At 44.8% G+C, this 26,359-nt stretch overlaps 1 protein-coding gene across 11 annotated transcripts in view; it reads right to left on the bottom strand.

The window, feature by feature from the left end:
- NTM (neurotrimin) overlaps positions 1-26,359 on the bottom strand; it is a 908,157-nt gene that overhangs the window by 381,648 nt on the left and 500,150 nt on the right. For 8 of the 11 annotated variants that reach the window (XM_070623480.1, XM_070623476.1, XM_070623478.1 and 5 more), the window contains exon 2: positions 5,287-5,371. In XM_070623480.1, coding sequence (XP_070479581.1) covers positions 5,287-5,371 — 85 coding nt within the window. Of the gene's footprint in view, positions 1-5,051; positions 5,221-5,286; positions 8,600-26,359 lie in introns of those variants that run through there. The other 3 variants (XM_008524686.2, XM_070623482.1, XM_070623479.1) reach the window with 3 other exon arrangements.

The following is a 26,359-nucleotide window of genomic DNA, read 5'->3' as shown; positions in this document are numbered from 1 at the left end:
TTATTTTCACTTGGGCATCAGGGGAGGCCTCCGCGAGGGGCTCCATTCGAGCTGAAGCCAAAATGAGAGACAGCCATCCATTGGAAGATGGCGGGTAGGACTGTCCCAGCATGGGGAGTCATGAGTGTAAGGGCTCTATAGCTAGAAGCAGCTTTCTGCCTCCGTGAAGCAGACAGAAGGCCAAGGTGCCTACGACAGAGGGAGTGAAGGGAAGGGCAGCAACACAGTCACTCAGACTTTACCAGCAAAAACCATGGGCCGAGTCGTGTGCCAGGTATGGGATACAAACCTGAAGCAGGCACGGTTCTTCCCTCCGCAGGCTGTGGAGCAGCCGAAGAGACTAACAGAGACTCCATCTGCTGATGAACGAAGGCTAAGAGCTGTACCGGATAAGAGGAAAGTGCCGCAGCCTCCTACATCCGAAGGGAACTCCCTGGGTTTTCTCAAGTATCAAAACCACATTATTCTCTGCTAGTCCATGGAACTGTTACACCAAAATGCAACTTCAATCTTGTACCTTTCTCAGACCTTTTATTTCTAACTCATCCCCCCAAAACGACATGGTGCAGTGCAAAGCCTCTCATCTAGATAGACTGCAGAGGTGTAGTTCAGCCTCTGACACTTACGAGATGATCCCAAGGGAATAATTCACTTTGCTAGTTGCTGCCATATTTGGGGAATCTATGAAACGCATTCATCAAAATTGCCAAGTGATGGGGTCAGTCTGGTGACATAGTGGTTAAGTTTGCATGCTCTGCTCCAGTGGCCTGGGGTTCATAGGTTCGGATCCCAGGCACAGACCTACGCACTGCTCATCAAGCTATGCTGTGGGAGCATCCCACATAAAATAGAGGAAGATTTGCACAGATGTTAGCTCAGTCACAATCTTCCTCAAACAAAAAGAGGAAAACTGGCAATCAATGTTATATCAGGGCCAATCTTCCTCACCAAAAAAAAAAAAAATTGCCAAGTAACACAATGATTAGCAAAGTTCTCTAATTAATGACACTCACACAGTTGGACATCTCAGTAGGACTGCTCTTCACTGCTTTCTCAGCATTTCCATCAGAGGAGCTTGGGCCCACCACACTGGGAGAGAGGGTGCTCTCCTCTGACCTCGCATCACGCATTTGTGAATGGGCATACTCTCCCTCAACTGCTAACTACTTCTTTGTCCAAGTCCAGCCCTTTGAGCTGAATCCAAGGCCTTGGAGTGAGAAGTCCACACCTCATACCTTTTCATACCTCAACACTCTGCTCAGTTCCCTTCATGTAGGAACCGCTCAATAAATCTTTGTTGGTTGACCACAGTTGCATTTTAAACTAAAATGATAGAGAAGTGTGGTAAAGAGATAAATTGAATATAGGCTGGGGGATATTTTAGTTTTGTTTTCATTCATTTCATCAGTTCAGTAAACATTTGAAAGCACACAGTGCTCACGGCGTTACAAGCCATGATCGTTGTTTTCCAAGAGCTTACTGCTCGCCAATCCCCACGGAGAAAGAAGACAGAGAGCTAAGCAACATTGCAAGACAGGAGCTAAGCCGAAATGAGTGGAGGGGATATTAAGCACCAGCGAGGAATTAGGAGGACACAGAATTTAAGAGGGAACCTTGGTGTGCAAAGTCAAGGAGCAAAGTCCCAAGCCAGCATCCCAGCTCTGCCCCCTGCTACTTGTGTGACTTTAGTTAAATTTCCCTCTCTGGGCCTCAGCTTTCTCATCTACACAATGGGGATAATTAAGTCTATTTCAGAGTTGTTGTGATGATTAAATGTTACTATGTATACAAAATGTTTAACTCGGTAACTGACCAATAATTGATAGTAGTATTCATCTTATAAACATTATTTTTACTAGTGCCTCATAATCTGGCTTCAAAACTTCCTAGCTGTGCAATCTTAATCAAATGATGTAAACTCTTCATGCCTCAGTTTCCTCATCTGTAGAATGAGGATAATAATGGCACCTCCATCACAAGGTTTTTATTGGGGTTAAATGGTAATGCTATGAGGTTGGATGATGGGTGAGATATATGAAACACTTAGAACACTCCCTAACATATAGTGAGCACTCAATACACCCTGGTTAATATTACTATTACTGCACATTCTGTTTTATGTAACCTCATCCTTTTAAAAGAATATGCATAGAGACTATCAGCAGGAGGGCAGAAAGAGTGGGAGAATGCAAATTGTTTGCAATTCTTTTCAGGCTGTCAACGCCATGTTAGGGGAAAGGTTCCCCAATACCTCTGCAAGGATTGTTAGTGCTAATTGGATGAAATAAAACCTTAAAAAACAGTTGCCTCACATTAGAATCTGCCACTGAAAAAGCATTCATTCTTTGGGGACTGGAAAAGATTCTCAAAAATGAAACTGGTGGAGAACAAAGCAGAATAAAATGAAATTAGAGCAAAAAGTCCTCTGCTGGTTGAAAAGAAAACTACAAGCGTCATGCCCATCATCACCCACAGCGATGCGGACAGGGTGGCTCTCCAGGGTAGGGCAGAGGCGCTCAGGGCCTCTCTAGTTGTAGTTCTGTGTAGCTTGGTCAGTTGCTGAACAAAAAAATGAAGGAAGGAAGAAGGGAAGGAGGAACAGAGAGAGGGAGGGAATAAAAAGGAAAGAAGAGACCCACATACACACAATAAAAAGCAAAAACAAAATGACCCAGAGCTCTGAACTACTAGATTGTTGCAACCTGGAATCAGGTTATGTGCAAATTTATCACTTTTCATGCAAACAAAATGCATTCTGGAATTCCTACTTGCTTCTTTGCACACCGAATTACAAAGTGCAGAGCTTGTATTTGAGAGTTCAAGGGCTTCCACTCCACAAAAGTCCACCCCAACATGGCGGCACTTCCTTCTTCCAGTACATTAGAGCCTGAGAAGAATGAGGGTCGTCCTGCAGAGACATGAGCAGCCTCTGTGCAGGCTGCCTCATGCACCTGCTGCCCAATTCACATCCTAAATCAGGCCCACGGCCAACAGGTTGATGTCAAGCAGATTCTAGCTCCTCTAATCCCTGCCCTAGAGGGGTCCATCCACTAGGAGGGTTTTCCTCCTGCATATCAGGAGGAAATTCAGCCCCAGGGACTGGCACCGAAAGTCAGGAGGGGTTCCAGGAGGACCTTTTTATGACATGGCTGGGTTGGGTGTAGAGAGGTGTCCCACCATATCCCACTTCCTCCCGTCTACACCCAAACAAGACCAGTGAGTCTAGAGCACATGTGAAAATGCAAACAAACATTAGTGCCTGAAAAAGACAAGGAGAGTGACCCTAGTCTGAGAAAGAAAGAGGTGCGGAAGGAAGGACAAAGAAAGAGAAGCCAGCTAGGGCATGACAGTGTGACTAAAAGGAAAGCTGCTCCTAACCCAGGCCCATCCCCTGGCTGAGCATCTGCTAAATTCAGCTACTGTCTAGAGAGCCCTGATTCTCATGAGCCTGGGGGCTGCCTTCTGGAGACTAGATCCTGGCCGTCCAACCCCCCTCACTGCTCCTATCACATGGGAGCACCTTCTGTCAGGGCCCCTCTGCTATTTCTTTATCTCCAAATCTCTACAGCGCTGACTACCTTCCTCCCTCCTTTTGAAAATACCAACCCATTTGTTTCTAAAACGTTCTCCATGCGAGAATGTCCAGTTTATCTCTTGGAGGCTTCTCCTTGCAGCCAAAGGTTAGGGACAAAAGGGACATCCAGACAACCTTAAAAGCCATCCACTATATTGCTTTAGAGGTTTGTTTTTGTTTTTCTCTTTAAAAGTCTGAAATCATGGCATACTCGGAACTCCTGTGAAATCCCTTTATGAAGCAGATACCTAGTTATTTCAGGTTGGGAGGCAGTTAGATGTTCAACCTTTGTTCAAAATAGTCCCTAAAGGGCTCAGTGGAAGAGGTGCATTTCCTGAACCAATGAGTAACTACTAGTTCACCAGAGCCATGGGGGTTAGCTCCCCAAAGACAAAGAAGCATGGGATGCTTGCAGGCCTTGCAAGCGTCCTTAAATCACACACTTCCTTTGGTAATCTCCCGACAAGTCAGCTCTGTGTTGCCAGTGCCCCCTCCTCAACATTTTCTATCCAGTGGGTACTGCCTTAAGTGTACCATCCACAAAGAATCTGATCTTAGAAGAACAGTCACCAGGGCGAAAAACAGTGGGCACCAGCTCCGAGGCTATCTTTCCAAGAATCTTCCTGTGCAAAGAACGGGAATATTGCCATGCTGCCTTGCAGTTAGCTCAACGACCTAGTTTGGAAAACTTTATTTAAGAGGGCATATGCAATCAAAGAGAGGCAGGGAAATCATCCTTCCCATGAACCTTCTTAACGTCTACTTCATGCTGAGTCTCTCATAACATTCCAGAGAGTAAGATTTCCCACTGCAGCCGCTAATTCTGTGTTGCTCTCCTGTGAGCGGCTCAGTGCGCAGACACAGGAAATCGAGTTAGCGTTTCAGCAGGCAGGGCAATCAGGGAGACAGACTCTTCCTGCCTCAGGAAAACATGACCAAAAGTCTTCTCCTCCAGCGCCTGTAAGCCTCAAGCCCAGAAGCCAATTGGGACCGAACCCAACCCTGACAGCTCGTTTCTGCTGGGTAGACAAGTTCTGCACGTGTTGCTTTGGTGGACAGCACCCAGAGAGCACAGCTAACCAGAGTAAATTGATATTCCAAGGACAAATCAGACTCACCTCCCTGACATCAATCTCAGAAAGCCATGTTCCGACAGAAGAAAGCATATCCCTCTGCCCGCTAGCTCATGGCATGAAGGCGCTCAGGAAAGCCCGGGTACCCTCAGGCCCAGGACAAAAGAGCAGCCCTACCAGAGTAGAGGAGCCAGGCAGGCGACTCCCCATGGCATGGGCAGAGTGAGGGCGTTCACAGGAAGCCAGACCCGCCCTTTGGGACTCATTAACTTCAGAGAAGACTGTTGACGCTGAGCCCCAGCCAGGCCACTAGTCACCATGGCCACTAGGTCCCAGCAAAGACAGTGCCCAGGCCACTGTCCTCAATCTCAGCAGCTTCCTGCCCAGACACCCCTCATGCTTACCAAGTCCTGAGCCAAGGAGGCCAGTTTTGGGAAAACGGCTGATGTCTAGCACCTCTGAGCATTTCCCTATGACCACCAAATTCCCGGGTCGCAGCACCCAGCTCGTCCATGAATTGTGCAGCCCAGAGACCTCCGTGCCAGCGGCTCCCATCACACACACCTGCACCCCTGCCCCTCTCCTCCCACACCCCCAGACAAATCATTGATAATTCACACAAGAATGGCAGCTCCCTACCTGAGGGTGGCGCTCTCCCCCTGCCGGACCGTCACGTTGTCCATAGCTTTGGGGAAAGTGGCATCTCCGCTGCGCACCGGCACTCCTGTGGGTACAAGGAACAGCAGCCTGAGAGACACGACCACGAGGCACTTCCACGGCAGGAACAGGTACCCACAGACCCCCATCCTCGACAGCCACAACTTCCCAGAACTCCGGCAGCGGCACGGCACACGCCCCCCGGGCGAGCACAGGAAGTGGGTGGGGTGAGAGAGCGAGCACAGGGACGGAGCAGTGAACTAGCCGCGACCAAGAGGCGCGGGGAGGAGAAAAGCGCGCAGACTCCTCCAAGTCTAATATTCCTCCCCCAGATCCAGCCTCAGTGCTCCAGCCTCGGAGAACCAGTTTCCACGGAGGACATCCGAAGGGGGGCTTCCTCTGTGCTGCTTCGGCCGAGGAAGGTGGCCGAGAACGGGAAAGCGCAAGGCAGGTGCAAAGGTGTGGGCACGGCTCAGGAGCCCCTTCTTCCCGTTAACAGTTCAGACATGGCACTTTGGAGTGGAGTAAGCACTTTGGTACCAGAAGGGGACAGGGGTTGGGTTAGATCCGGCTACCCAGAGGTGGTCTGCAATTCCTCTGTTCGAACAAGGGGAAATCCAACACTTTCTCTGTAAGTTTCGGAGGAAGGATTGCCAGCAGAGAATAATCTGTAACAATAGCGGAGATGGAAAGTAGAGCACGCAGGAGGCGGCAGGGGGTGTGCGAGGAGGAGAAGGCTACGCCGGGCTTCGTGCGATCCGGACCGGCGATGCTGCCGCAGCCGCCTCGGTCAACTTCCTCGGAGCCGAACTGGGCGCTGCAGCCGCTGCGATGCGCCGGCCTCGGCGGGAGCAGTCGCCGCGGCGGCGGCCGGGCAGGAGCGGACCGTGGCGGCCCCCGCTCTTGCGCTCGCTCGCTCGCTGGGGAAGGCGAGGCGCAGCCAGCACCGGAGCCGCGCGGACGCCACGCTCAGCGGCCGCCCCCGGCCTCCGCGCCGCCTTCCTCCCGGGAGCAGCCCCGCCGCGCGCGGGCCCCGACCGCCGGGGTTGTCATGGCAGCGGCTCCATCACTGACCGCCACTTTCTCCGGTGCCGGCGCGAGCGGGCGGGCCGACTGCGCGCTCATCCCGACGGGCGGGCGGGCGGGCGGGCGCGGGGCGAGGGCGCCCACCTTAACCCCCGCCGCGCCGCGCCGCGCCGCGCCGCGCCATGCCGCAAACGGCGGTGCGGGCGCCAAGGCCACGAGTTTAACCATTTCCCCCTTAAAGAGCTGTCACTTCCAAATTGAGAAGAAAGGCAAAGTTACCACCCAGTCTTCATAAGCCCGAGACATCTTAATAAGGGTCACAAACTAATTAACTAGGACAGGAAAAGCCTGCAGCATGCATACATGCACCTTTAAAATTATCAGATTAATTCCGTTAGCATTTGGGGTAATTTTAGAGTGTGGGGAGGAGGTTTTAGAATAACCTCATTTTTATTCAATAGTTGACGCCCACCCGACAGCCCCCCCAAAAGCTACTTTCAAACGCCAGAGACTCAACACCACTATTCTAAGCAGAGAGCTTCCATATATAAAACAACGCAACATCAAAGAAGCCTCTTCGTGTGCGAAACTGGCAAAATCGCATCAAAATTTTGGTCAAGTTCTGACACTGACTTACATTCTTCATTCTTGTTTTGTCGACATTAAAAGACGCTAGCCTGCAAAGTGCCCCCTCAGACGACCCGAGTGCGAGCCCCTTGCTTTATTTATACAGCTGACTCCCAAGTTCCCTGGCTTCACACTCTTGCAGAGCTGGTTTCATTTTAAGAAGTGTTTTTTCAAATTCTTGAAACCCAGGATAAACTGGATTTGCCTCAGTTCCTGTCACTTCTCCTCTCTGGCTGTTGTGGGTTCCCCTGTACCCACATTTTTATTTCTCCCTTAACTTCGACTGTGACAGAGTGGAATGCTTGCTCCCTCCTGGGCCTGGGTCCTGAGGAGGGGGAAGCCCAGGGCAGCCCAGCCTACACAGGACCGCTAACCCTGAGTACTCTCTCCTGAGGGACGTCCACATCAGAGCTCCCTGCATGCAGCAAGTTCTCCCTGGGGGTGGAGAGGAAGCAACAGTGGCTCTGTTGTTTCTGCTCGACTTTCGATCATATCCAACCAGGAAGCTTTTTTTTTTTTTAAACAACTGTTAAATAACAGAAAATTCTTCCCCAAAACTATCCTGCCAACACCAAAGAGACTGTGTCCTTATAACTATTAAGAGTCCTGGTGTCATAAAAGTCCTTGTGCCTTGCAAGTAATAACCATCACTTACATGTGGCTGACACGCGTGTTAGGGATGACGCAAACTTTTCACTCGTCATATCCCCCTCACTCTAATTACTTTAGGTCTCTAGAGGTGAAGGTAGGGTTTACAGATGTGAAAGCCAAACTCCAGGGTGACGAAGAAAGCCTGAGCAGGCTTGCCTTTCTCTTTTAACAGTTGACTAGAAAGTGGTCGACCGTGAAAAGTTGAGCAACTTTACACTGAAGATCTCAATTAATCCATCATTAGGCCCATTCTTCTCTCGTCTCCTCTGGTGACTTTTCCTGATATTAAATTCTCCAGGAAACCCATCTGCTACTTTTGGCCAGTGGGGACCTTTTGATATATAGCACCAAAAAAATCGATTGTCAACTTATGGCCACAAAAAACGACTTTACTATCAGGAAAAAATATGATGTCTATGGAGAACAGGAGACTTTTGTTTATATTTTTGGAAGAAAAGGAGGAAGATTAACCTGTTTTAGCACCAGTCCATTCTTACAAGACCCTATTTTATCTCCGTTTTACAATGAGAAATTGTGAAAATGGGAAGTTGAATGATATCACCAAGTTAAGATGTTGTATGACAGCAGTCGCCTGGCGTGAGGTTACGTGTGCTTTCAGTCTGCTGAATTTGGCATTCTTCTTCCCCCAAAGCCAAGGAATTATCTCTAATCATCCACCTGTCCATTTTAACCATCCTTCATGCTCCCCCACCGACCCCTCTTCCTAAACCCATCCTCACCACCTCAAGTGGAAACAAAGGCCAGTCATGGGGGGAAGGGACTCATCCTGAGCTTTGGAGTCATTTCCCTATGGGCTTGAAAATGTCAGTGATGATTCCTTTCAGAATAAATTCTAAGCCTGGCTCTTGCATCTAATTCCCAGGTAGGTACAAATGAGCGTTAGTTTTTGCATCTAGGAATGTGGATAATGCAACAGCAGGCCTTCCCGAGGGGCCTACAGACATGATTAACTCTACAGTAAAATACTTAGAAATCCATTTAAGGTGGAAGATGCTTTATTAATACATTTTGCCTGCCACTGCTTCATTATGATGGCTGGGCAGAAAAATAATTCTTTTTATGGGCCCTTTAAGATGCTCCGTTTGTAGTAGTCTGCGTGCAGTTGATCTAAAACAGTCAACCCACCTTTGTCTCTGGCCGAGGGGACAGCGCTGCGCTGCAGCATCCTGGCCAGGAGCGGCCGGCAGAAAACCCCGCCGAGTTCAGGCAGTGCTCAGGGTGGACAAAGAAAAGCCACCCACAACCTCGTGCCTTCTTTGTGGACCCAGGGATCCAAACTTTATTCAAAAATGGAAGTTTAGAAAGTGGGGAAAGGTCAGAGATGCCTGCTCAATTAACAAAGTGGAATCCATTTTATTCAAACTCCTTATTGAAGTGGTTTAAATAATGAAGATCAAAATCATATGTCAACTCCCTTCCCATCTCCTAATCCCTAAATATAACCAGCACTTAGTGGCTTATCTTCTAACCTGTCTCTTGCTTCATAAAAACTGCTGGATTTATTTTATTTTTCCCAGCGTATCCGAGTTAATGAAAAAGGGATGACAGTCAGAGCAATTTCATTATTTGTGTTCTTTATAGAAACAACTTCCTTTCTGCCTCCTGGAAAGCAGATTCCTAACGAGCGCCAACCTCCACCTTCTTCCCCCATCTCCCTCTCCTTCCTTCCTTCCCTCTTGCGTACACATATACCGTACACATAAATCAACTTGTCACAGCTTGTCTCTGTGCTGACAGCTGTAATTGCTTCAGGTTATAAAAATATCTATAGGACAATGCCTTTCAAGCTCACAGACACGCACGCGCACACACACACACACGCACCCACACACATATTCTGCCTAAGCAAAAGAAAACAATCATATTCCCTTTAATAATCCAATGACTACAGAGGATGGGGAGAGAAGGGGTTCCCTGGGCAGACTCCAGAGGGCTGGCGGGCAGGTGAGGAGATGGGAGACAGAGACTTCTGGCAGTGTAGCATCTACACACTAAAGCAGGGTTGGAACAGGGAAGAATTCCCACTGAAAGGGAAGTCAGCTGTTGTTTGCTTTTACTCTCTGTTACCTACAGCAAGCCAGGTTAGCTAAAGAGCCATGACTTTTCCACACACACAAGAGACCAAGAGAAGAGCACTAGCTTGAGAAATGCCAGTTCTGCTTCCTCTTTTCTAAAAAGGCTAAAGGCCCCCCTCTCCTGGTGGAGATTCCAAATAGGAGCACAGGCAAGAAGATGAGAAATGCAAGGCAGTTAGAGTGGCATGGCACCACATAGATATTGGAAGGTTTAATCAGAAATGGCAGTGTCCATCTGGATAAAGAGATGCCTCCAGGAGAGTGAGGAAGGGCTGGACTCTGGAAAAATACGTGCTATTTTTGTCTCCTATATGAATATAGGATCAAAATAAAACCATTGTTCATCTGGGCTAGAGTGCAGCACGTTAGGATTTCAGCCTGAAGAGCAAAAAAGCAACTTGAAGACAGAGAAGAAGCCTCCAGGGAGGAAAAAGAGGTCACCAATAGAGAGAATCAAGAAGGAGGGTAGGGAGAAATGGCAAAGGTTAGGCTACTATGGACTTTGAAAGTCATAAATCTTTATCAGAAATGCATAAAGCAGAGAGATGGTTGGTAGAACAGTTGGTAGGTAGACAGAAAAGTAAGAAGGAATGATCGAAATCAAAGAACCAAAGGAGCCAAAGTCAGACACCCAAAGGGGAGCATCCCAAGAGCCAGGGGTCTGTAGGGCGGGGTCTCTCCTTACCTAGGTTTCCAGTCATAACAAGACCCGGGATCCCCAGAGTCACAGAAGGATACGGCAAGAGGGGACCTTGGGAGATGTTTAATATTGACTGCTCTTTGCATAAGTGGAGGACTGAGCCCAGGAGGAAGTCATCATTGTCATGGGGACACAAAGTCAATAACTGGTAAATCAGGACTGGAACTCTGGACTCCTGGCCCCTTTCCACTGTTCCTTCCACTCCATTTGTCAGGTAAGGAAACTGCTGAAGAGCTAAATAATAAAGCATCTCCTTTACCTGTGGACAAGAGAGAGAACCACAGAAGAAGTGATACTATCACTGTCCAGTATCCCTCTGGGTATCCACTTATTCATCTGAATTCAGTTTATTCAGTAAACGTTGACAAGGAGATTTTGAGCTCCTCCTATCCACCAGAAGCTGTGTTGGAAGTTAGAGATTCAAAGATGGAAGACGTAGCTCCTGCCCTCAATTTGTTTATAGTCTAGTGTTACTGGGTTTGTCAGGAGTTTATTTGTATTTACATTCCTGAATGTTGAAGGTGTAATGAACTCAACCCTCTGCTCCATGTCAGCTCTTGAGGACATCCTCATCACTGATCTGGGGTCCATCCACCCCTTGGGAACTGTTTGCCCCATTACACTTGTCCAGATTTCCAAGCACTAACGATGGTTTTTAAGTTCATTTAAAATGGCATTGGGAGGGGAAGGGTACTCTCAAGGATTTGTAAATGTAGGGAAGAAGTTAATCTACTCAACAAACAAGTGTTTAGTGCACCCTAAATGCCAGCTATGTGCTGGGTGGTGGGTTCACACTGGATGAGAGAGACAAAAACAAAAGCACCGGGGGTCTTACCCTCATAACTCCCACTGTCAGGCAGGGAGACAGATACTAAAAGCACTAGATAGAGCTATGGGGAGGGAATGGAAGAATGCATATGACAGAAGTTTCTTGTAGGATCCAATTAGGATCAGAAGATGTTTCTCTAAGGAAATGCCTTTAAGCTGGGACTTAACAGCAAGAAGGAGGTGAAGGGGCAGGCAATGCATGTGGGCAGGAATCAAGTTGCAGGCATACAGGACAGAAGTGACACAACTCAAGCCCAGAAGGCCCATGAGCAGAAGCTGCCTTTTGTATTCACAGGTGGTGCTTATTAAAACTGAGGATGGGTACGTCTGACGTGCTCTGTCCAATTGAAAACCTCTAAGTGCTTCAACGTTCTGTGTTTATGCATTCATCGATTCATTCAGTACACATTTATTGATTAAGAATGACCATACGCTTTGGATCACACAAACTGGAAGTCATCTTCCCGTGACTAGCTGTGTGATCTCAGGAGAAAGACCTTGTTTGTAAAGTGGTGGTAACAGTGGTACCTACTTCAAAGTGTTGATGTGAGGATTAAATAAGACAATTGATGTAAAGAGTTTAGCACAGGGCCTGTTACACAGCAGGGACTGGACACACGGTAGCCACTGTGCTTCTGCACTGGGACTAGAAGTGATGGCCAGTGGATAGGCTTCCCTCCTTCAGAGGAGGTCAAAGTATGACATTTGTTCAGAGACCCCAGGAACAGCCCTCTGAGCGCAGGCCTATGAGCACTCTCAGTGTGCACTTCCTGCAGGGTTGCATCCCAGAGACAGAGCAGAAGCTTCACGCTGAGATGTGGGCAGACAGGGGAAGTAGCTTAGCCTCCAAGTCAGGGCAGGAAGAAGGGTGACCCTCCCGCTCCCCTCCCGTGTCACCACCCCAGTGCTCTCCAAAAGTACACAGGATATAGGTCTCTGGGAAACAGCCTGCGCTTGAGAAAGAGGATATGGTTTTCTCTTTCTGCGGCAGCTTGAGAACTTTTATCTGTCATGCTCCCACGTATATCTGAAACATAGCAAAATAACCTGAGAAAAGACAAGACACTTCCATCCATCAGACAATAAGCAATGCCCTCTGAGCAGCTCCCATGAAGCTCTAAGCCCTTCTTTGCTCCTGTCTGCCTGATGGCTGAATCCAAAGCCTCCTCAGCTCTGGATCTTAGACTAGTCGTTAGATGATAAGATCCTGTGTCTGCCGCATCTCTCCTAATTTCTACCATTGAACATCCCAGAGCAGTGCCTCGGGATTAGCATCAGAACCTCTGTGCAAGGGAGCAAGGGTTACGTGCAGACATTCATCTACATGCATAGACAGACACCAATTCCAAGGTTTACAAGATGCAGACCAACCAGAGTCAGGCAGTGGTTTCTCATATGGAAAGAGTCTCATGAATGGCAATCTCACAGCCCCAAACCAGAAGCTAAGAACCCAAATTTACCGTCAAAGGAATTGGCTTGCCTCTGCCCCTGCACACCTTTCTCTCTAACAGTTGTCTTTTACTCATGTCTCTCTTTAACCTTTTCTCTGCATTTTCTTTAGAGGTTTTATCTCTTGTTCCCCAGCCAAGAGCAGCAACAAAAGTAAATTTTAGTGAGACAAGAATTTGCTCAGTAACGTATGGGTTCAATTGTCCTTTTTACTGGAGATGACCTTTTGTAAGTATCATTTTGCAAACCAGAAGACCTGGGTTCTATAGTCAACTCAGGCCATCATTATGTCACCTTAGATAAGTCACTTGCTGTTTTGAATTTTTGGTTTCTTCATTTGTCAAAAGAACCAACATCTTCATGATAGGTGTGTTGTTGAGAACCTCTAGGCCTAATGCATCCAAATGGGCTAACGCACTTTTGACAGAAGAATTATTCCAGAGTAAGACAACAACGTGGTAGAGGGGCTGGGGGTTGAGGGTGTTGCATTTAAGCCCCAAGTCTGATGTATGAAGTTGCCCAGTTTGCTTCGACTTTCCTTCTAAATGAGGAGTTTGGATTAAACGACTTCCAGGACCCTTCCAACTCTAACAGCCTATGGTTATAACGCTTTTTCACACTTTTCTCAAAAGCAGTTTATTGTTCATATTCTCTTACCAGTTCCTCTCATAGGGAAATAGCCCCCATCATCATGTTCTTCCACTCTTCTCGTTCATCAAGATATCCACTTCAAAATTCAGAAAAGTGTTCTACGAAGTAATTAGTGAGCAGCCCTGGATCTAAGGCAAGCCGATAGAAGAGTCAAGATGATTAAAAGTCTTGCGATAAAGAGTTTCTTTAAGGAAAAGGAAATCCCACAATGCAACCAGCAATGTTAATCTTCAATAAATATGCTGTTAATATTTAACTGGCATTTATTTAAGCTTACGGTAACTGTCCTATTAAATCTAAATTAATTGCCCATTTGGGAATCTTCCCCTAAAGCCTAGCTGGGACATGGCTGCCTAGATCATAGTCCATGCCAGGCACCCAGCCATAGAGAAAATATTTAAACCATCCTTTTAAGACTAGACTATTAGAATATCATAGTAGGAAGGGCCTGAGAGGTCAACTGGACTAGTAAGTTTTATACTCTGTGTCTTTTGACTTTCTGGGGACCTATTTTTTGCCATCTCTTCAGTAAGAGCTTATTCTGTGTTGCCTATATCTCTCTCCCTCTTCTTACTTTTATTTTGAATTCCTCTCTCGGTCTCTCTCTCTCTTTCTCTCCTTTCTGTTAGCAATTTTTGCATGTGGACTTCATGTTTTAGACTTGTTCTGATGCAGTTTTGTCTCAGTCTTTCCTGAGTTTCTTAGGATAAGCCATTTAGGACACACAACAAATTCTATGTACATATGCATTATTTTATATGCCATCAGGAACATTCGATAAGAGCAGCTGTATATAAAAGACTAAGAGCTGTGATATAATTCCTGAGTCACGCTGCTTTAGAAGGGGCAGTGAGAGTGTAATTGGGGAGAACTGATCTTTGCTTTCCCTGAAATCAATCAATATTTTTTATTATAAACGTTGTCCTGGCTGAACTTCTGGAACGTTATTCTGCTATGATTATAATACATTTACAAAATTTCTACACGCATGCATACAAGCACACACTCACTCTCTGGTTTCATCAAATCAGTTTACGAGACGTGGGTTAAAGATAAACGCATAATCAGATAGGCTAGTGTTCAAGCTGAGTTAACTTTTCTCGAGACATGGAAACTGGTTGAGACTAAAATAATTGACCCTAAGGTTTTCAGAGGTTTAGTTTCCGGAGTTAGATTTATAAATGTTCACCGTTTGCCTCACAGGCCCTGGAGAGGGGGGAGGGGATGGAGTCAGAGATGGACATGGGGAGGGGATATGGAAGCATCCAGGAGAAGGCATTCCACAAGTTTCTAAGAGAACTAAACGTATTCTCACTGTTTGCTTGTGAAAGGCTTGCATTTGTACTTCCTGTGGAAGCCTTGCTTCTTTGTGTTTCTAATTAAACTAATACACAAATTGTCCCACTTCCTTTTTTCTCCTTTATTTCAATCTCTGTCAAGTCAGACTAGAGACACTTCACAATCCTTACAGCATCTTCAGTTAAAAAAATGCTCCGTATTCAAAGCGTCTTTATTTATTGAGTCTTAGAAACTCAAGAAATAATCGAACACATTTCTGTAAGCTTACGCATCCTCCTCCTTTTACCGTCCGGTCCATCTCTACGTCTTACCACTAGAAGTGCAGGGGCTTTCCCATTGAACAGTGAAGGCTGCAGTTAGAGTACCACACCCTTCCCAGCCTGGGAGTCGATATGGGCTTTCCCTCCTGGACAGGAATGACTTCCCTAAGCCTTTTATACGCTTTCTCCATCTAGTTTACCAAGAAGCCACAGGTGCAGCTGCAGGTAGTGAGAAAGTCAGAGAAACTTGTGAGTGGCCTGGGACAGTGGCCTTGAACAGTGCTTTGAACCTGTAGGAGGGAGGATGGGGAAAATGTTGTGAGTATGCGTGTGAATAAGGGACAACACGTGAAAATAATTTACCTAGGCTTTCACAACAGTTTTGACAAGGTGTCAGGATCAAAGATGCCTTAAAATAACAAAGTGGGTAATGAGGGGACTCTTTTCTTCAAAAGTGGAGAACTAGCGTAAAGCTAAGACAAAAATCAAGGATATATTGACATGTTTCTATACAGCAATGTATTAACATTAGATTCACAAAGGGCATGTTGCTAGGACAAACCAAACATAGTATTTTTGTCAATGACCTGTCAGAGGGAATGCATAGAAAACTCTCCCAAGTTTGCAGAAGTCACGAAGTTCCCTAAGTGATTAAATCTTTAGGTGACACACGTGAGCTGGAAATGATCCATAAAGTCATGTGTGTGCAGAGAAGTGGACAAACGTGATGTAATATATTTTAGGAAAAATCATCTAAAGTGTGTGTCTAAAATGCTGGACTCCGGGCAGTGGACGAAGGGACAGTGATGAGGAGTGGACCGAGCATGGATGTTGGGGTTAGTGGCTTTGGCTCCGCAAATTGCCAGCTTGACATTGGATAATTTTCTTACCTTCAGAGCCTCAATTTTCTCCTCTATTAAATAGGAATATCACCTACCTCGTCTGTTTGCTGTGAGTTTAATGAGATGGCGTGTGGAAAGTATCCAGTGAAGTACCTGGCATGTGGTACAAAATCCAGAAATAGTAGCCAGTAATTACTCTTTTATATCCCAGGAAAACAACATTGGAATCAGTCATGGCCAGTGGTTCCTAGGTTATGGTCTTCATATTACATTTTGGAATATGATACTATAGATTATTGTCTGAGGTATCAGGATTTTTGTCAAAAATGAAGGGTTGGGCCAAACGTTTTATGAAAGCTATTAGCAGGATATTGGGAAAAATAGAAACAAAGAAAGAAATATTACCTTTACTCAAAATTACGATGGCTAAATTCTTCAGTAGTGTTTATAGTAGTTATCATCATAGCTCACAAATAATACAGGAACTTCATGCACCCAATTGCTCAAGTCAGAAATCGGGAGTCACTTTCAATCTCTCCTTCTCCCTCACCACTGCCTGCCTCCCCATAATCCAATCTGTCTGTCTGTCTGTCTCTCTGTCTCTCTCTCTCATGGGTTCTTCATCCAAAAATGGATAGCCACTTTTCTCAACCCCGACTGCCTCACCCTGGCCTCAGCCACCATCTCTCTTTATTTTCTTCCTTGGCATCTCAATTCCCTCTTACATGGATTTTCTCCATCTGCTTTTTCTAGATCTGTTTCAGGATCCACACTGGAATAAAGTTTTCCTGAAAATCTGACCAGGTCACTCTCCCCATTCCGTCCTTAGTGACGCCACACAACGATTTAAATAAAGCCCAAAATCTTTTATGTGGTTTCTGAGCCTTCATGATGTTGCCTTTATCTATTTTCAACTTTTTCTCCTGTCACTTCTTCCCTTATAGATCCATGTTGGTCTTTATTTTATTATTGCTTTAATATCTCAAAGGTTCCTTTTTCTCAACTCAGGGGCTTTGCGTATGCTGCATTCCTGCCTAGAATACTGTCCCCACATCTTTCTGGGTAAGTCTATTCATCCTTTTAAGTTCTGACTTCCTCATAAAGACCTTACCTTAACTATGCCATTCAACTGGGGTAAATGCCCACTGCATCAGCATTTCTAACATTTGTAATATGTGTAATAGTTCAAATTCTGTCTTTTTCTCTGTTATGTTCCTGAAGCCTAACACAGTGCCTGGCACATAATAGGTTTTTGATAAATATTGGCTGAATTTAAATGAATAATGCAGTCAGGGAAAATTCAAAAATTAAAATGGTTTTCTGGCAGAAACTTACAAATGAAAAGACATTAAGAAGATGGGGACATTTGGTATTCATGAAGTGTAAGGATAGGGTGTACACACGCTTAATGAGCGAACTCCAACTAGAAATAAAAAAGAATCTCAAGAAATTGAAAGATGGTAGATTAAGGATAAGAACAAGCATGTCTGTATAAAAGGTTATACAGGCAAAAATAATATCTAAATAGGATAAGGAAGATTTGGATAAATTAATGGGTGACAGACCCATACTGGTTTATTAGGTTAGGGTGTCTGATATATATTTCTAACCTTTGAAGTATGATTCCCGTGCAAAATTGCCACTGTCCAAGATAGGTGACTAGGACATCTGAATTGATGTGACCTGGTGTGACCTTTCTAATGTCACGTTCTCATCTACCCAGTAATTCTATTGTCTACATTGCCAGGGATAATGGAATTATGCTTATCATTCCCCCTGCATACCTTATAGCACAACCCATTCGAGAACTTTTGTATACACTTGTAAGAGTATTTTTGGAATGCTCCAAGAAAATACGTGTGTGATTTGTGTGAAAAATGAACCCTGAGCAAGGGAAAAGCATCTTTTTAGGTAGAATTAGTCGGAGTGCCTTCTGTTCCTATCCTCCACTCCCCTGACTATTTCCTCCATGTCTGACTCCTGACTTCCCCTCTTAACAATGGCTTGGGATGCCTACTTCTCTTTGCACTCACTATTTCCTTGGACATTCCCTCCTGATGTACTTCGGGCACTTTCCTCACCTCCCTTGGCTCATTCCTTCCAAAGACTCAACTGTTTTTTTCCTGAGGAAGATTTGCCTGGAGTTAACATCCGTGCCCATCTTTCTCTATTTTTAGTACATGGGTCACCGGCACAGCATGGCCGCTAACAGAGTGGTGTAGGTCATACCCGGGTACCAAACCAGGGCCGCCGAAGCAGAGCACACTAAACTTAACTACCAGGACACTGGGGCTGGCCCCAAGGACTCAACTTTTAATGACCAGAAGAGCCGGATTACAGCATGTGCCTTTAAACTCTTGATTCCGTGCTCTTTCTTCTCCGCCTTGTTGCTTCCCTGTATCAGCCTACTTTCCAGAGCATGATGGGAAGCAATCAGTTTTACATATAATTCTTCATTTTCCACTCTAGTGGAAGAGCATTATGACAGCCATCGTCCAGAACAATAGATAATGCATAGGCCTGGGGCCGGAAGTTTATGCTCCACATGATTTGCTTCCCCAGAAGGTGTCTAACTATAACATTATTTGGGAAGCTATATTAGTCACTTTGTTTTCCAGAAGACATAGCTGAAGAACATGCACAGGGCCCCAGCGATCTAAAGGAATGGCAGGCTTAAGACCAGAAGGACTCTAGAAAATTTTCTTCCAAATCAGGTTTCAAGTAAGCTGGTTGGAAAGATGGTTTCTGATTGCCCAGCTGGGATGAGAGCACCCTTCTCACATGTATTCAACAAGTATGTACTAGGGTAGGCAATGCGATACACCAGGGACTGTCATATCCTTGGTCCAGCCCCCAAGGCTACCTCCCACTGAAGAGATAAACGTTAGAAAAATTGTACAGATAATCAATGAATCACAAGCGGAATATATATTACAAAGGGAAAGTGCAAGATTACAAGAGAACAGAAAAGGGAAAGGACAGTGTCTTATTAATAATCACTCTATCTTAGCACAGAAAGAGATAAAATATATTCAATAATAAATCAATGTAAGAAGGATGATTGAATGAATGAACATGTAAAAACATCTAGAATCTAACATCTTAATCTTTTTCCATGAGGCCAGTTGGTTGTACCTCCCTGCACAGACGTCTCTACCAGACTCCTTTCTTCCTTCCAAGAGGTAGTACAGTTCTAGGGAACTGAGGTGTCCTTCCCATGTTCTTATTTATCAAACTAAAATAGGAGAAGTTATAAATCAGGTTATATAAATATTTTCAGTGCTCTTATTTTGTTCTTGGGAAAGCTAGCTTACCACACTCTCATAAAAACCCACTCTAATCCCCAAATCCAACTTATGACCTCCTAGCACTCTCCATCCAAGAATAACATTAATAATAATCAAACTATTAGCCAGGGTGCTTGGTTTGAACCTGAAAAATGTGAGAAACGATCTTATAAATTATTTTCCAAGGATATCATCTTTAAGCATTAACAGGCACAACCGACTCTGAATTCTGGGAATTGAGCATAATTACATGGAAATTGACAGGACACAAATGCCAAGAATCCTGTTAACCTTTACTATCTTGAAAAAACTCCCCTTGTAATTATCTCTTTCCTTTGTCTTAAATGTTACTGATGAATATTTAGAAGCATAAGCAAACAGAAGTGGATGGATTGTAGAATCTTTATCTTTGTTTGAATCCTAGAGTTTTCCAGGCTTTCCATAAAATAACAAGGTACTAAGTAGAACACTTGCAATTTGACTGTTTCCAGAAGTTGTTTCTATCTTTGCGTTTGCTCTGCTCTAGTTCTCTGCATATAATTCTCCATGCTGAGCGGAAGCTCTTTTGCTTTAGTAGTTACAGCGAAGTGGTAGGTCTGAGGCGTTGGGTGTCTAATGCAATTCCTGACTGTTCTGTGTCTTTGGAAAAGTCGCTGCACCTTTCTAGGGCTTCAGATATCCTTTCTGTGAAGTGATATGATGACATTTAACTCTAGCAGCAACAATGTTTGCATGGAGCTTCAAACTTTCCTGCGGACCTTTCCATCCTTCTCTCACTCGTGTAGGGAAGTCTCCTACATTTCTTCCTCCTTTCCAGGACTCCACAGCCATGGCTAAGGCTAAGCCTCCCCTTGTTTCTTTTCTCTACTATTTTAATTAAATCTTAACTCATCTCTCTGCCTCCAACGCTGCCTCTACCTAAACTGCTGCTTCTTGGAAGGGCTGGGCAGACTTCTCAGGGGAACTTGGTTGTCACTATAATTGTGGAGACGCTCCTGCCCCCTAGTGCATGGGGGCCAGAGAGGCTAGACTCAGCAAAGTCGTGGGTGCAGAATGCTTGTCAGACATTTGGGTGAGTGAAACCTTTTTTTTTTCCGATAAGCCTAAAATGAACTCCGCTTGATATATAAACACAAAATATTTTTGCAAGGTTTTCATGTTCACTAATCTTCCAAGAAGGCAAGCACCTATAAGCCAAGGGAAGATTGTGCTTTGATTTGTTCAGATCTTCACCAAGAATCATTCACTAGCTTGGAAAATCATGTGACCGATGGTAACACTTCTCATGGTATTTAAGTCACCAATTCTACATACACCCCCGTATCAGCTTGTGCTGTAGCCATCACATTCGTGGAGATTCTACATGTAGATATTCAATACAGCCTATGTGTAGTTGGGCCAGAAGATTTATTTTATACTTATTTGGTTATCAATCATTTTCTATTTATTTCTCTTGTAGATCCAGTTAGGACATTACAGAGGTCATTTTTTGAACTAAGTGTATAAGTAGCTTATTTTATTATCAACTTAATTTTGCATAGTAATAAGTGTGTTACAAAACATTTTTTAATGAGATTTGGATCAGAAAAAGTGGATAACTCCTGATATAAAAAATTCTATCACAGAAGCCAGCTTTACGTTTTTGAAGGATAGTTCCGTAATGTTCTTTATCTGTACAGGAAATTTCAGTGGCTCTCCTGCCTATGCCATATAGTTCAAATTCCCAAGTTTGACAGCCAAGGCCCTTAGAAATACCCTAAGCTAACTTTATAGCCTTAGTTTCTGTTGTGGTCCAACCTCCACGCTCATCCACCATCCTGTGACTCTTCAGCCTCTCTGCGTATCCCAAACTATTTGCTCTGATTTTTGCTCTGCCAGGATTCTCTTCTCTTTCATCCACAGATTTCTAAGTCCCATTCAGATTTCAAAGATGAGTTAGAATTCCATTTCCTTCTTGAAATTTTACTTTTACTGATGCTCCCTGCCCCTCCCCCAACTAGTTAAAATCAAACTCTTTTTAGAATATATGCATATATATATTAATTTATTAAACACATATATTTCTGACTTATGGTTGACTGTGTATAATTGCCTGATCTCACCTACCAGGCTATAAGCTCTCTGAAGGCAGGTGCTATTTCCCGTTTATTTTTTTTTATTTCCCAAGGCTGAGCAAAGCGCATGGCCCAGAGTGTGAGTTCAATAAACCTTCATTGCATTGAAGAAGCCGCCTCTCAGTAGCTGAGAGAGACAGCTGCGGTAGTATTATCTGTGTTTCACGCATAAAGAAACTGAACTCTAAATGAATTCTGGAGGGGTGTTTTCTGCAGAGCATCAGATGAGGTATGCTGCAGAGGCGAAAGTGTTATTACCTCTAGCTCATGCAAGGCTCAGAGCTGCACCTAGAAAAACATCTGCAGAGGTTGGCCTACATTTTTGCTGAAAGAAAACAAAAATTTTCATTTCTAGGTCAGCTTTCCAATAGAAGGGTTTGGATTTATATCACTCTAGATGCCATTGATGATGGCAAATCTTCTATCTCTTAAAACCTTGTCACCAAACAGAGCTGGAGGTTTCCTCTTTTTAAGACTGCTCCCAACAGAATTCAGCCAGAAATAAGACATGGGCTTCCTAGAAACCTCCTCAGGCTCGCCTGGTGGTAGAAGGGTCAGGCTCCAGCTGCGCTCCCTGGCACCGCTCCAGCCTTGACTAAGCCCATCCATCACAGCCGAAGCCTGCCCTTCTCGCACACCACTGGAGTTGGAAATGGAAGTGGCCTTTTAACAGAACATTGTCTTAGGACCGTGTGAAGCAAGGCTGACAGAGAAAGGAAGATTCATTCCTGACACCAATCATACTAATATCTGTCACCAAAATGACATTTTCCCTTTAATGATGAAAAATGCATCAGGAAAGAGGGAGGAGAATGAATAACTTTCATGTGCTGCTCTGGTCTGATAGGGAGGAAACTTCTGCTGCTGCTGCTGGTTTGCAATTTGAGGAGATGAGAGGAAGGATGCCCAGTTGGTTACCGAACAAACACAACTGGTACTTCATTTGGAAGAGAAGGGTGCAAGCAGATGGAAGCCTGTGGGTTAGGCAGTGTCACAGAACATCTGACTAATTTCTCACTAGGCCTTCTGCCTGGTTTTTCAATAGAACTGCCCCCATTTCTTTCAGGCCCAAGCCAGGATTCAGTACTGGTTTTCAGGGCTGCCATACACATATTTTACTGTATCCAGTTTTGCAGAGTTAGTGAACTTCCCAGGAATGCAAAGCTGCTTGGGGTCCCTAAGCCCTCATTTACATACTCTCTGTTGTGTGGAAGGGCTACAACAGAGGCATCTAGTCTACAGTGCAGGCGCCACATGCATATCCAGTAGGGTCTGTTGTTGGGGATGATCCGTGGGTAGGAGAAGGCACCGCAAGGCCAAAGCTTGAACACAGAGAGGTGGGGACCGTAGAGAAACTAATTAGGCAAGCATATTGCTGGCAGTTAGAGAGAAGCTGCGCAATTGTCTCAGGTGTTCACAGAGTGAATATTTCCCAACAAATCCCTGATCTTTATCTACAAGTCCACTGTTTACAAAGGCACTAGGAGCTTACATCTATATAAAATATCTTTTTTTCTCCCTTCCTTTCTTTTCCACTGGCAGAGGCTGTCTCTCACAATAAAAGCGAAAAATGCCAGATAGTCACTTTCCCGTCTGTTTGCATTGAAGGATGACCACATGACTCAGTAGATGGGCTGGATATTCCCCCCAATCAAAAAGAAGCAGGTGCACTCTTCTATGCCCGCTTTGTTCCTGTCTTTGATCATAGTCAGGTGACAGCGTGAGGGCTGAAGAAATGCAGCCACTTCCCACCCATGGAATGAAGACCCCACATCTCAAGCATGATGGAGACTGACTGTGAGATCCTGGATCCCAGAGGCTGTTACAGAGTTTTCGGACAGCCTCCCTCCATGCCTTTCTGTTGTCCTAATACTCTAAGCCTCTGTTGGTAAGGGTTCGATTATTTGCAGCCCAAAGCATCTGAAGTGTTGCATTCCCATTTCCTCAGTGAAGGTGAGCTAACGTTATGAGGACGGTGCTCTCTGAGGTACACTATGAGGATGGTATTCTACTTTAGATTCCTTTGCTCAGCCTTGAACCAGTCTTGCTCCGTGGGCACATGTCTTCTGCTTTCTGCTCCCTGCTTTCTCTTGTTCTCTCACTCTTATAAATGCTGGCAGGCACAAGCTGGTTAATGCACCAAGAATCATACTACACCAGGGTACTTCTCAAGTTTTTATGCTTTCACAATTCTTTAAGATGTTAATTAACATACACCCACACATTAGCTAACCTGCCAGGAAAGTAACTCAGCGTTATTTTCTTCTTTATGGAGAAGGAAACTGAGTCATTTATGTCCCTATATTTGCACAAGTGGGCTTCTGGCTCCCCCTCTCCACCTCCAGCATTCGCACTTTCAAATGTATTTTAGACCAGCAGTGATGCGATTTTAAAGGGCCTTCACCTGAACAATTGAGCCCTCCAAAGTAATTGATACACAAATGCATATTTTTAAAACTCCTAACCCTAATACAAATCCCTACAAATAGCCCAGACTACGCTGCCCACATCCTCGATTTTGGACAAATATGCTGTTCTTCTCTGATGTTCTTGGCCTTTTCTGCCTCCCGGTATCCTTTAAGATAAGGAAGAATCCTCCAGCATAGAGCTTGAAGGTTCAAAGTGACTTCTAAGCTCCAAAAATGACACTCGGAGCTCTGCCTTAGGGGAGAGAAAAGATATGCCACGACTGTTCCTAGAGAAGGAGCAGCAGTGGGCAAGAGAAAAGCTTCCTGTCTGAAAGCAGAAGTGCCGCCGATGGACTCGGGCAGGCTGGCGGCCCCTCTGCACACTGCCTTCTGTGAGAAGCTCCAGCCTTCTGTGGACTCCAGTCAGGAGAAAGACACTCTTGTTCCTTGAGGGTGTGGGCTGGCCTGAGCTCCACTGACAGTCCTGGGCAAGGACCAAGTGCTCTCTATCGCTCCTGTCTACAATGTGATCTGCTCCTTGAGAAAAAGACAGATGAGCTTGGACACTATAGGACCGTTAAAGTCCCTTCACCACCCGAGTACGATCAACCAGAGGGCAGGACGTGGTAACCTTTTGACACGGTCTACCTGTGCATCCAAATGCCTAGTAGAGGCACCTGAGGAGTTCCACGTCCAGTAGAAAACGCTTGGAGGAAAACAGGTGAAAAAAAGCCATGTACCTGACTTAAATCAGAAATCAGCCACGATTTCCTGACGAGAAAGAAAACTGCACACTGGTTGAGACAAGCTATGCAAAATGTACACATAATTTTAAGTCATATACATTATTTTGCTTGTAGAATGATGATGATTTTTATAGAATAGTTTATAGAATAGTTGATGAATTTTTTTAAATGATAAAGATTCCCTCTCTCTGTGCAGTTATAATAACTATAATAGAGATCAAAATGTCGCACCTGCAAAATAAATTAGCTTTTGCCATGTAATTTGAGTCTCTTTCAATTACTTTGTCCAGAAGAACCATTGTCCCCATTTGATAGATGAGTAAACCAAGAATCATATTTGTAAAGGCAGCTGACAAATCCCCATGGTAGAATGTGGAAGATCTAAGTGTCAAATCCAGTCTTTGAACTCTAAAGTCAAGACTCGCTTTACTCAACTGCGGTTTGATAAACACAAGACTCCAGCCTCGCTCCTTGTGGAATAGTCCTTATGCCATGGCCCATGGGGAGGCTGAGGAGTACTTACACAGGACAATGGAAGTAATTTATAAAGAACAAAAGGAAGATGACAATTCAGGAACAGATGGAACGAGAACCAGAACCACTGTCAAGAAATAGGCATAGTGAAAGAATGTGACACAGAGAAAGAAAAGGAAGACAATCCAAAATGTCTGAGCAATGTAACAGACCTGCCATTCATCTCCCAGTGTGTCACTTCTGAGTGTCTGGAAAAGCAGCATTTGTTGCCCATATAACAATAAGCAGGATTTACAGATGCCACAGGCTTGGGGAGCACGAAACCAGTTTCTGCCATGAAGAGCACCATGGGGTGGTTTCACAGCTGGCCATTAGTAGACCCCATCCAGCACACCAGGAGGACCAGAGGCCTGTTATCGGGAGTAGTGTTCATTCAGGATGTAATGGTTAGCCTCCTTGATCTCTTGGCAGCATGTGGCCCCCCTGAAATAGTCTCCTCCTTCTTGAAATGGCCTGTTTCCTTGGAATTCAAGACAACATACCTTTCAGATTTCCCTTCCGCTCTTCCCAAGAGTGAGATGTTCCCATCACATGACATGCCCTATCCCCTACCCCATCTCTGTCAATGAAACACTCACTCCTCGAGACACAACTTGAATGACCCCCTCTTCCACAGAGTCCCCTCTGGTCACCCCAGTGAGGAATGATCTCCCTCTTCTGAATTCCTGTAACATTTGGTATCTCCTATAGCATGTACAACATACTGCCTGTCTTATAGTTGAGTATAAACACATGGCATCTTCCCTACAAGAAACACATGGTTATCTTCCTTAACTCATTGTTAGAAGGGTTTTTTTTCTTTTCATTAGATCAATTTACTTTAGAGCTAAAAAGGCCTATATAAGTCGTCTAGGTCAATGTCCTCATTTTATAGATGAGGGAATGAAGGGCTTGAAAGCTTACATAGTAGAAACAAGTTCACATGGCTAGGCCAGAGTAGGGCTGGAATTCATTTGCACCCTTAGCTCAGTGAAGTACTCGCCAGGATGAAAGGCTGAATGAATGAATGATTCTTACAAATCCCTGAGACCTGCCATCACATGGCCAACAGTGGTCCAGATAGAGACACATAAATTGATATGGAATCCTCAAGTCAACTTCATTTTAGAGATAACCATTTCATTTAGCACGTGTCTGTTTCCATCCAAAGGAGTTTTCATGAGGGGCTCATTTGAGCTCTTAATAAGCAATTGGGTGGTGATGTTGCTTTTATCAGCTGACCAAGAATGAAAGTTCTTCAGCTTATTATGCTTTAATATGCAAAAAAATGAACAGAAAATCAATGTAGGCCTAATAAAAGATGATTGAAAATTGCTAATATAAATCCAATAGTGCAACCTTGCTTTATAAAAAAGGAAAATGCTTATGGATTTCTTGTATCCTCCACTGTAAACACTGCACAGGGCTCAGCCCCCACCACTGCTTCTCTCCTACACACAGCAGGCTGCTGCTGCTGGTTATTATAGGCAGGCCAACTTACGGTTAGCACAGCAATGCCAATTAATTGCAGTAATGAGCAGGCTTCACATTTAAGGAA

The sequence above is a fragment of the Equus przewalskii genome, chromosome 6, assembly GCF_037783145.1.
Source record: "Equus przewalskii isolate Varuska chromosome 6, EquPr2, whole genome shotgun sequence".
In the NCBI taxonomy this organism is placed as follows: Eukaryota; Metazoa; Chordata; class Mammalia; order Perissodactyla; family Equidae; genus Equus; species Equus przewalskii.
This window is presented reverse-complemented; position numbering and strand designations above follow the sequence as displayed.